We start from the raw sequence: 12,442 nt of genomic DNA, 5'->3' as shown, positions 1-12,442 counted from the left end.
ACTTATTATTATTATTATTATTATTATTATTATTAATAACAAATCTGCTCAGTGCCTATGAACGTGTAAAAAATATTTTTCAATCAAAAGTCACTTGGTGCAACCAAAATGCAGACACATGCTGGGGTGCGGGGGAAAATCCTCATAATTGTGGGTCAAAGTCATTAAAAAGCTTTTTACAAAATCAAATAAATTGAAGTTATGGCAAGGCAAGGTTAATTCAGGTTATAAAATGTCATGTGGTGCGACTCTCCAAAAACATTTTAATATTTATGAATTGATTGATTGATTGATTGATTGATTGATTGATTGATTGATTGATTGATTACATTGCAGCTGGCACTTCTCTGAGGACTTTTGGGTGGGAAAGATCTTTGTTCCAAGACTCTCCAGATATGTCCCAAGTAATTATCGTATATTTCTTAGGAAAAATATCTCCAGAAAATATAATAATGATAATATTAATAATAATATTAATACTACTACTACTAATAATAATGATAATAATAGTTTGAAAACATTTGTCGTGCATTTCAAAGTCATGTGGTGCAACCAACATGCAGACGTATGCAGAAGAAAAAACCATGAAGTGATTTCATAGAGCGAAACCCTGCAGAACCTGATAACCGAATCTTAAAGTGATTAAAAATTCCTAAATGTAAGATTATTTGTCTGTTATGGCGAGGCAAGGTAAGTTCAGGTTGTAAAATGTTTTATGATGTGATTCCCCAAAAACCTACATTTAAAAATAATAAATTATAATTATTCATATTATTAATTATAATTAATATAATTAATTATTAACGCTATTATTAAAAAAATAATAAAACACAGTGCAGCTTACACTTCTCACTTCTTTTAGCATGGGAAATATCATGTCACAGTTAAGTTAATGTGTGGGAGAGTGCATAGGTGTGATTGGATGGAGGGGATCACAGCGCAAGACTTCAAGAGAGATAAGAGGGTGCCGAGGCTGTTCACAAGGCCCAGGGAGAGGCTGCCTTTGGTGCATGCCATGACCGTTAATCATAAACCACCTTAAACTGCCTCGGTGCTGCCCGCCAGCCACTGCCTCTGCTTACGACTGCTCTCTTGGGCGTTTATTTTACTCCTTTTTTTCACTTTTTTATTTTTATCTCCATTCCACTCTCTTTATGGGCTCTCGTTCAGGAAGAAAACAGAACGGAGAAATGCATGATTACAGTCATTAAGCTGAAAGAACACTTTCTCCAGAGTAGATCACCCCTGCCCTGCACCTCTCCGAGCAACCGTCCGTTATTTATTTATTCTAAAGTTTCAAGTTTCTAGAATGGAATATATTGTTACATATTCTTCAAACTTAAGAACAAGCTTGAAGATTGACTGCATCTAAGGCAATGACTTCATGCGAGGTTCAGTCACAGGGTCATGTTAAATGTGTCGGATTTACTCAGCTTAAATGTCAGTTTCTTTTATTATGACTTGTGCCGTAATCCTCCCTGCTTTCAGCCTCGAAGCCTTTGATGGCTTTGACTGTAAAGACAACACGGAAGAAGAGAGGAACTTGGGAGTTAAAGAAAGGATTAACTGTAAGAGCGAGAGATACAGAGTGACATCTTACAGCACGCGTAGGTTCTTGAGGCCAGAGAAGTCCACTTTGGTGATCCGGGTGATGTTATTCCGGTCCAGATCCCTGGAAAGAAAAAAAAGGGAGAGGGATTGAGAAAAAAGTTAAAAGCTTTTAATTTCACTTATGCTTTCCAACATGATTTTTCAAGTCTCAGCTCACAGCAGAGTCAGTAAACAGAGAATTTAAATACAGAGGTTCCCTGGCAGTGCCTCGACGGCCCCAACTCGCACCAGATGCCCGCGGGGCAATGCTGTTCAAACCTGGTGTCTGCCAGGGAGCATTAGTGCCATGCTGTGGAATACTGAGTCTGAGAGGCCGACCTTGCCTTGCATTCACTGTGCTGGAGGCGACTCCCATTCAGCATGCTGCTATTGAGCTGCCTCCACTCTAAACGTTCCCATACACACGCTCTCGTGCACGGCTCGGGGTCACGTCAGCGTACACCTGCCCTTTTCTATTCTGCATGTACAATAACTCTATACAATGCAATTCTTTTCTTAATATGTTTAACTGGGTCAAAGTCCCTTTCAAGGAAAGTCTGTTTACTCAACAGCCATAATTTGCAATGCCTCCGGGCAGTTATTTCGGGCATGCAACACTGAGTACGATCTACTTGAATGGGGAAATCCTGAAATCTTAAAAACTGCTGGCTGTACCCACATTTAAATACTACATTTCAAACCAGGAACTAAATTTGACGTGAATTGTGCCATAAATGTTTCCTATGCTTAAATAGTGTTAAAAAAGCTTATATTTCAGGCTGGTCTGGCCAATGCACATGCACAGTCCAAAGCACATTACTTACTGCTTCAACTGTAGACTGTAAAAAAAAAAAAAAAATTACAATGCATCTCTCCACTTCCCTCCACAATAGAAACGTGAAGCAAACATCCCAGTATGGCCACTATCATCTGTTACATCATTTGGAGCACGAAACTGCACGGTAGTGATTCGTTTCAAGCCCGAATCAGTGCAGTAGTGATTCATTTAGAGCCCGAGTCAGTGCAGTAGTGATTCATTTAGAGCCAGAGTCTGAGCGGTAGTGATTCATTTAGAGCCCGAATCAGTGCAGTAGCGATTCATTTAGAGCCCGAATCAGTGCAGTAGTGATTCATTTAGAGCCAGAGTCAGTGCAGTAGTGATTCATTTAGAGCCCGAATCAGTGCAGTAGTGATTCATTTAGAGCCAGAGTCTGAGCGGTAGTGATTTCATTTAGAGCCCGAGTCAGTGCAGTAGTGATTCATTTAGAGCCCGAATCAGTGCAGTAGTGATTCATTTAGAGCCCGAGTCAGTGCAGTAGTGATTCATTTAGAGCCCGAATCAGTGCAGTAGTGATTCATTTAGAGCCAGAGTCTGAGCGGTAGTGATTTCATTTAGAGCCCGAGTCAGTGCAGTAGTGATTCATTTAGAGCCAGAGTCAGTGCAGTAGTGATTCATTTAGAGCCCGAGTCAGTGCAGTAGTGATTCATTTAGAGCCCGAATCAGTGCAGTAGTGATTCATTTAGAGCCAGAGTCTGAGCGGTAGTGATTTCATTTAGAGCCCGAGTCAGTGCAGTAGTGATTCATTTAGAGCCAGAGTCAGTGCAGTAGTGATTCATTTAGAGCCCGAATCAGTGCAGTAGTGATTCATTTAGAGCCAGAGTCAGTGCAGTAGTGATTCATTTAGAGCCCGAATCAGTGCAGTAGTGATTCATTTAGAGCCAGAGTCTGAGCGGTAGTGATTCATTTAGAGCCCGAATCAGTGCAGTAGTGATTTCATTTAGAGCCCGAGTCAGTGCAGTAGTGATTCATTTAGAGCCCGAATCAGTGCAGTAGTGATTCATTTAGAGTAGTGATTCATTTAGAGCCAGAGTCTGAGCGGTAGTGATTTCATTTGGAGCCAGAGTTGGCACAGTAGTGATTCATTTGGACGAGTCGGTGCAGTAATGATTAACTTAGAGCCAGAGTCAGAGCAGTAGTGATTGATTTGGAGCCCGGATCTGTGCAGTAGTGATTCATTTGGTCTGCGCAGCAGTGGAAAAAATTCTTTAAAATGTAATTAGATTTTTTAGTTTGGCTTACGTTCCATTCATTTACATGAAGAGGGAGGGATTTATGACGTACAGTATACTGCAGCCAGCCACCAGATGGCAATCAAAATATTTTGGCTTCACATTTCAGGACGTGTACGACACACTTGGTTTCTACACTGTAAAAATAATGTTTGCTGCGATTAGTTAACAACTTTAATTGTACATTAATTCAACATTAAAATAAGTAATAATGTGTTGTTTCATGCTTAAAGGTGCTGTATGTAGGATTGACCTAGCGGTTGAACTTGGTATTGCAGTCCAAATTCAAAATATTGGAGACAGGTTTCTTTTCACCCGGCCACTCCTCCTCAGACATGACGCACAAGCAGATTGCCAGATTAATGACACCAACAGAAACGAGTGCACATGACGATGAATGAAATTAAATACGCTGTGTTTTCCGCCAACTGGCAAATACAATTGGGTAAACTGGCAGTGGGCGGGTTTCACAAACCATAACAAACACAGACATTCCGGGCCAGAATGCACATTTTCAAAGGAGAATAACTGACATTAGAATTGTTTTTCAGATAAACAAGTAAAAAAGTGAAAGTGACGTGACATACTGCCCATAGTCCCATACTCGGAATTCATGCTCTGCATTTAACCCATCCAAAGTGCACACACACAGCAGTGAACACACACACACACACACACCGTGAACATTTATGCTGCGGCGCCCGGGGAGCAGTTGGGGTTCGGTGCCTTGCTCAAGGGCACCTCAGTCGTGGTATTGAGGGTGGAGAGAGCGCTGTACATTCCCCCACCTACAATCCCTGCCGGCCCAAGACTCGAACCCACAACCTTTGGATTACGAGTCCAACTCATTAAACATTAGGCCACGACTTCCCACCCTTTTTATGCTTTAGCAGATTAAAAATCCTACATACAGCACCATTAACTTAAAATTATAAATTTATTTAACTTTAATTTAGTTAAGATTTAAGTTATCTCAACACATTATAAGTTGGTATAACTAACTGCAGCAAACATTTTTCACGTTGCTACTGGAGTTAAAGTGACACATTGGCTCTTTTATTTAGAAGGTGGGACTATTCCACCATAGTGCCTGTTGCACTTTCTCCCATTCATAGTAAAACGATGATTCTTGGTATTTCTAAAGTCTTTGTCCGGGTATAATTTTTTCTTTTCCATACAAAAACAAGACAGCTAAAGCCACAAAAAATGTCTGAGGAATGATATTTTGCACTGTATGTAAGCAAAGCGAATGAGAAGATGGGAATAAACTGTTTGAGAGAGACAGACTGCATGGAAACATTTGTGTTTGGAAAATGTCTCCTCTTGCATCTGAATGAATTATATATTACCAAACTAAGTATTTTTTCCACTCTAGTCAATACTTTTTCCTTTTCCCAGACTGTTTTATCAGTTGTTTCATGCGTGCCTCAAATTGTATACATTCACCGAAATGAGTATACATGCCTATGGAGTTCCTCTGTGGGAGCTGTTTACTGGAGCTCCGCCACACTGAAAAGATTAGCGTTGAGAAATATACAGTGACATATAATGACACACGCATACACTTATGCACTAACATTGGGCCGTCTCAGTGTGTTTCTCATAATATACATAAACATTTATAAATCTGATTTAAAGGCATATAGGATTTCAAAAGATTTCCACAAAACGCACATCAAGAAGACTAATATGAGCCATATAGGAAACATATTACAGGGGACAGGCCATTTACAGACCATGGATTCCATAACATGATCCTCTCCCAGACATCGACTGTGTTTCAAAACCTAGGCAACATTTTTGCATGTAGAAAGATGATGATGTCTATGTAGGTAGCACACTTGGTTTTGAGACGCAGCTATTACCTGCTATGAAACCCAACCATGACAGTCTCACTCACACCCACCTTTTGGCATACAGATAAAGAAAAATGTGAATTACCTGAATCGACAAAAATGTTAAACAAAAATATTCCCAAAAATGTTGTTCCAACTGGCCTAGAGATGTCTGAGCAACTGCTGATGAAGCATGTTATGGGTTTGAGGGCTCCCACCATGCACTGCAGCATGAATAAATAAAGAGATTACTATTATTATTGCTTTACTTTTTGCTGACTTTATTTAAGGTGTTGTTTTTGTTATCGTTTTTATTGTCACGTATTGATTGTGTGTTAATGTAAAGAGCTTATTTCACTTAAAAGGCTTTGTTGATTATCATCTTTATTGTGGTACACTATTGTTCCAAAGTTCAGTATAAAATCCTGAAAAGGATGTATGGTTTCCACAAAAAATATTAACAGTTTTCAACTGTTCTCAGTAAAATACAATAAAAAAAGTTTCTCAAGCAGTAAATCAGTATATTAGAATGATTTCTGAAGGATCATGTGATACTGAAGACTAGAGTATAACGATGAGAAAATTCAGCTTTGCATCACAGTAATAAATAATATTAGTTTTACTGTATTTTTAATAAATTAATGCAGCTTTGGTGAGCATAAGAGACTATGGCAGCGTGTTGTAAGAGCTGAGATTTAATTGCATACAACTATTGTATAAAACAACTGCAGCTTTTATTTAAAACTAGTTAGTACTGAGTTAGAACTGGTTGGTTCTGATGAAGTCTCACTGGTTTAATTAAAGCAGTTAACCGCCTTTATGAAGCTTCAAAGTTTCAGTTCTCATTACTTGTAATTGCATTAAAAAATAACCAGTAGAAAGTCTCTCTGCATTGAACCCAAAAATCTTAATGCATCATGTTCCCTTGATCTTTTAACTTCTACACAGCGTTCCCACAAATTCTCACTCTCCCAGTCTCTCCACGTCAATCTCTTTCCGTTTTCACATGCCCTAATCTCCCAGTAGTTCTCTCTTCTGTAGTTTTCTCGTCTCGTATCCTCTCACCTGCTTGCAATGTAATCCCACTAATAACACCGCACATTTCCTCCCCTCTCTCACTATCCTTCACTTCAATCTTCACCGTGTCAGTTTTTACAGTATGTGTTAACAGCCCAGGGAGCTAACTAAGTCCTGCTTCCTCTAGAAACTCAATCAAATCTCCGGTCACACTGACAAGGTGGAGTTCACAGATATGGCAGCCCCTTATTGGCTATTGTTTGTTTTAATTTGTTGAGGGAATAAGGTGCCCGTTCAAACGGCAGGTGTTCCACACTAACAATGCGCCCCCTCTGGGGTCCACCCCACCCATGCACGCCGTTAGACCGCTCAGCCCGACTCATACAGGTCATAAGCCGACAGAACACTCTGGTAAAACACGCTTCTCAGGACGGCACCGGACAAAGAGAAGAATCTTTGCAATTTTGGCTGGAGGATATTTTGACTGTGTTGTGCCGCAATTGCAACACAGCAGGTGACCGAAGTGCCCTAAGACCTCGAGAAAAATGTGCATGAAAGCAAAATAACTGCTTTTTCTGTTTCCATACGATACCCTGCCTCTCAGTGCGTTTCCTGTCATAATCTTCTGTTATTTTCCTCAAAGCCACGCAAGTCTAGTCCTCAAAAGCTGATAGGTATGCTCCATTTCCTCTTGAAAGCTTCTCATCTCTGTTTGGAATCTTAAATGAGTTCTTCCTTGGGTTTGGACGCCTTAGAAGGCTGTTTTTTATTACATGTGTCCAACAATACCAACACATTAATATTCTCCTTATAAGATGCACAGGTTATTATCAGAACATACATCAATAATAACTAATTTTGTTCTCATGTCTACTGATTAATTACAACTAAACGCCTTTGAGATAAGCATAGATACATGAGATTATGATTGTCCTGTGCATTTAAATGAACAAGTTCGCTGTCATAACTGTCAATGTAATTTCTGCCACCTATTACATCTTCATTAAATGACTGCATTAATTATCATTTCTCCTTCACTGAGGTAATTCACCGAGGCATCCATACGTCACTGAAAATTATAAGGCAGATGTTAAACACAAGACACAGATAGGGATATTTTAATAACTGTAATGCGAACAGGGTGCAATTATTTTGTGCATTACAAACAGATAGATGCCTCATTGCGTCCTCCTCACTCTCCCATAACAGAGCTCTTTCCTTTTCCCAGTTTTCTGGAAGTTCGCAGCCGGAACGCTTGTTCATTTGCACTTGTGTGAGATCAAATAGGGGGGTTTATTACCGCTCTTTCATCTCCCATGAGCCATGCAGCCAGCAGCCATGTGGCTACCACACATCTCTAGACGCAAGCAGTCCTGTCCCAGAATTCCTGAGGTGTACCCCCCGACATATTACCACCACCTCAAAAGCTCTTAACAATCCCATATTCCTTGAAATCATCACAGGGTTCCATACACAACTATGTTAGTAGCCAAAACCACAAAAATGCAATCTACTATTTTTGATTACCTGGCATGGTTGGTGATGATTGCTTATTGCCTTTGGTAAATGTCATTTGTGATAAAAACATAAAATCATCTGGTTTTACTGTTAGAACAGATAGGATGGGAGTTTGCATAAGGATAAAGGCCAACTCATCACTGGAGTTTCACGATGAAAGCAGTGGAAATGAGTTCCTTTGAGTTCCTCTTCATTGTTTATGAGCAATGTTGGTAGTTTCCATCTCAGGGAGAGATTCATTTAGTAAATACTTTCATTACGGCCATGTCTGGATGCGAAGGACTTCACACTAAGCAAAGTAGACAAAAATGAATTATTTCATATTTCTTTTTTTGAGCGTTTACCCCCTGGATGGTTTATTTTCGAACTCTGACAGCTAATAGTGCAGACTTAAATTACTAGAGTAACGCTTGGCTGAGAGGTGACAAGGGCATCTTCAACACGTCTGTGTGAAAGTCAATATGACAGGCAGGCTACAAAAGGCTCATCAATAACACAAGTCTCATCTTGGACTCCAGGGGTAAATAAGGATACCCTCCCACCAACTTTCTGCAGACGTCATTACTGGGAAGAACGGTCCCGGCTGACCATATCGAACAACAGCCTCTGTACCAGGCCACCATGGGTTTATTTATTTGGCTTTGTGGCGCTCTGTTTCCACTAAGTTTCCTGTATAAATTTCTCCAAAAAAGATTGTTATTTCTTGTATCGTAACTGATGTTAGGCAGGGGAGCATTTACTTTGAAGTCATTACCTCCTAGGCTAAACTTGTAGTAAAGTTACTATTTGAAAAGTTAGTTAGCTACACTATGTAGCAAAGAACTCTGAATATATAAGTAGACACTATCTTTTTTAAATATTTCAGATAATGTGACGAAGCATTAAATCACAGTTAAACGTACATTTAACCTAAATACAAGCAGTGAACTAGAAAAATCATAAATTCTATACATGGCTATACAACAAACATCAGCATTTAACTAAATGGGGTGTAAAATGTTGTGTAGGGACTCATTTTTAAACACATGAACCATCTAAACAAAATGATTCAGACATCACAAAAAAGAACAGTTAGAGAGCACATTTTCTCGTGGCTGCAAAATAATACAATGTGACAAAAACACAGATGTACTTGAAGTGTTTTGCCACACTACATCACTATGTGTGACGTCTGAAAAAAAATTAACTACTCCCCAACACTTCATTAGAGTCACTCTTTCTTTCTGCCTACTGAAAGCCTAGCAAAACCCTCATCTAATCATTCATAAACTCTGGTTTGATTATTTTGTTTATTGGTTGCTAGCTGCAACCGAGTGTTTGAGTCCGTGATCCTTACATCACAGTAACGAAATCATAAAACCTATTCCTATTTGTTAACTTAGGATAAACACTGTCACTTCTAGCTACACTCAGCCACAACTAACAAGATGTACTGATGAGAATAACGAAGCCCTTGATGTGTTGCTCTGGTGACAAAGCCCACAAAACAAGAGCCCTCATAAACGTGAAATGGCCCGGAGGCGTGCGCATTATCAAATCCAGCCTTCCATTAAAGTATGACACAAGCTTGGAAGATTCACAGTCTTCTGGGTCCTTGACATACGGAGTGACCTCTTCAAGACTTTTGTGACGAGAGGTCTGCTGGCTCCTAGACTCACCAAAGACAGCGCTAAGCTTTGATGTACTGCCTAAAATGAGACACATTAAATATTTTCCATGCACGAAAACTTTTTTTTTTCTAAAGTTGGGTGGCGAATCTTTCCCCGAAGTCTTTGCCCACAAGCAGTGCCAGCAGCTGTCTGGCAGACTGCAGTGTGCGAACGCTCCCCGAGCGAGAGACTTCACATATGCTCCTCATATGCCCACTGAGGTCAGCAGGGCACCGGAGTCCACAAACCCACCTCCTGATTCGCTCCAACACCAACACAACAAACACACACACTATCCCGCTGACAGACTCTTTGCGATAATAAAAAACTGACATGAGGCATAAGCAAACGCTGACAAACGGATATGCAATCGAGGGCGGAGCTTCCAGTTGGGAAAGCAGGAGTTGGCGGTTTCACACCGAAACTTCATTAATACACCCAGAGTGTGATGAGAGGAAGGGAATGCTGCCATTCTCTCTCCTGATCCGGCAGACCAAACACGCTACGCCAGCCACAAAGTGCCACATTGTTCCTGAAGTGTTAACTGCAAGAGGGCCTAAGACTCCGGTGGAGAGAATTTGCTATTAAATACTACAAAGTGTGTGCGTAACTGGTGCAAATTAGAGCGAGGGAGATGAAAGAGCGTGTGTGAGTGACTGAAAGGGGATATTACAGTTGTGACAGGAGCTACTAATGAGCGCAAAATCATATGAGCTGTCAAAGAAAGAAAAGCCTTTCAAATAAACGCACATTTATTAGAGGGAAATGTGTCTGAACTCTGGAATTGTGGGTAACTAGGCCTTGCTTAGGGCAGAGGTGCAGTCATTACAGTTAAATCAACACTCCAGGGTGCTCTGGGAAACCTGGTGGCGTGTTAATCGTACCCAGGAGACGTGGAGACGGGTGCTTCTGGACTTTGAGCGGTCTTGAAACTGCTACTTTGCAGATGCAGAAGCTTGGTGCAAAACATTGGATGAATTGCTTGGTTTTCAATGAATAAAATTGGTTGTAAGAATATGCAAAGTCATTAACAAAATGAAATACTTGCATCTGTCTCTAGTTTAAGCAAGACTCAACCAGACATGGTATATTCTAAAACAAATCCAATATACAGAGGGTCAAGACCCTTATTTATTTTACTCTCCACATGAAAAATTCCACTGAAAAGCCCTTTAGGGGTTAAAGGTTGGAAGGTTCAACCAGACCTCTGGCCACTTAACAGACTGGAAGCCTTTCCTATCAGATCCCAAAAACAATATTATATTATACCAGATGGTTGGGATACTTAATGAACTGTCATGGCTTATCACGACAGAAGTACCGCAGGTGGAAACAAAGAAATTAAGGATATTTTCACAGTGAAATTCACCAGAAGTAATCTAAACACATAAGAGAGTCGGTCCTCAGCTGCAGTGCGCCCCTCAACGGACTTGTGGTTCCCCAACTTCCTCAACGAATACAGCCAAGAAACACACACACACTCACACCATATGTCCATTAATCATGTTAATGTTTGTGTAAACTCATTATACTGAATGAAAAAATCAGCTGCAACGCTGTTCAGCATTCAGATGTGGACACATATGAAAAGAAGGCAATATCTCAAGCCTCATTTAGAACATTCTGGATATAATCAATGAAATGTGATTTTACTCAAGTCCAAACTTTTCAAACTCTCAATAAAAAACTCTGCACTGAAACTCATCATGCATTAGATAGTTTATAACAGGCTACAAGTTTAAACAAAAAACGTAAAACTTGCAGTACTTAAAATTGATTTATATCCTTTACAGAAAAACATGACACTGAGTATATCCCATACTGATATTAAAATAAATATTTTGTTAAAAACCGTCCATCTATATTTCATTTTAAGAAGTAAACTGACCTGCTTTAACAACTGCAATAACACCTGATCAACTGAGCCACAGCAATTTTCTTCTATCAACTTAACACATTTTATTAAGAAAACTATAGTAATATTTCACAATAGTGTCCATATTACACAAAATACTATAAAGCCCATTTAATCCCAGTGGTAACATTTGTGACCTGCATTCACTTAATGATCTGTTGAGTTACTGATGTGAAGCGAGTTGTGCAACTATAAATGGGGTTCTTGATTTCATCTGAACATTTTTTTACATGCTACAAGACCAAAGCTGATATATTCCAGTTTGAGAGAGATCTGAGAGATGATGTCTTTTAAAGAGCTTATTATTGATGCATTATTAAATCTGCTCTCTCTCAAATATTTACAATATATGTAATCATATAATTGACCAATTGGAAACCCAGAGCACCACTGTGATGGATTAATTCCTATTATAAAATTGTAGATTTTAAAGCATAATTGCAAGAAAAATACATGCACTTCTTAAATTAGAATTCTATTTTCAGCACAGTTGCTTGTTTGTTAGGTAGCCTAGATAAAGAAATAAATGTTGAAACCTTTATCCTTGCAACTGCGCTTTTTTACTTATTTTTTATTTGTTTATTTATACCTTTTAGTAAAAGGCATGCAGCTATTTGGTATCCAAAATGCGTTACTTAGCTTCAAAACAACTTTTTTTTCAAAACTTTTTTTTAATTTTTTTTATTACTAACCTACTTCAGTGTGTAATACCATTCAATACTTGTAATATGGACACTAATGTAGGCTGTTACAAGCCAACAACAGCTTTTAAAAGAAGAAGAAGAAGAAGAAAAACTTTCATTGCATCTTCCGCTCACAATAGCCTACATGAAATCGCGACGGTGCCA

General features: G+C 39.4%; 1 protein-coding gene across 1 annotated transcript in view; it reads right to left on the bottom strand.

The window, feature by feature from the left end:
- Positions 1 to 12,442, bottom strand: part of LOC306883389 (slit homolog 3 protein-like) — a 189,739-nt gene that overhangs the window by 176,540 nt on the left and 757 nt on the right. Inside the window, exon 2 of the mRNA XM_079438596.1 lies at positions 1,601 to 1,672. Within this exon, the coding sequence (XP_079294722.1) occupies positions 1,601 to 1,672 (72 nt within the window). The remainder of the gene's footprint in view (positions 1 to 1,600; positions 1,673 to 12,442) is intronic.

The sequence above is a fragment of the Barbus barbus genome, assembly GCF_936440315.1.
Source record: "Barbus barbus genome assembly, chromosome: 17".
In the NCBI taxonomy this organism is placed as follows: Eukaryota; Metazoa; Chordata; class Actinopteri; order Cypriniformes; family Cyprinidae; genus Barbus; species Barbus barbus.
This window is presented reverse-complemented; position numbering and strand designations above follow the sequence as displayed.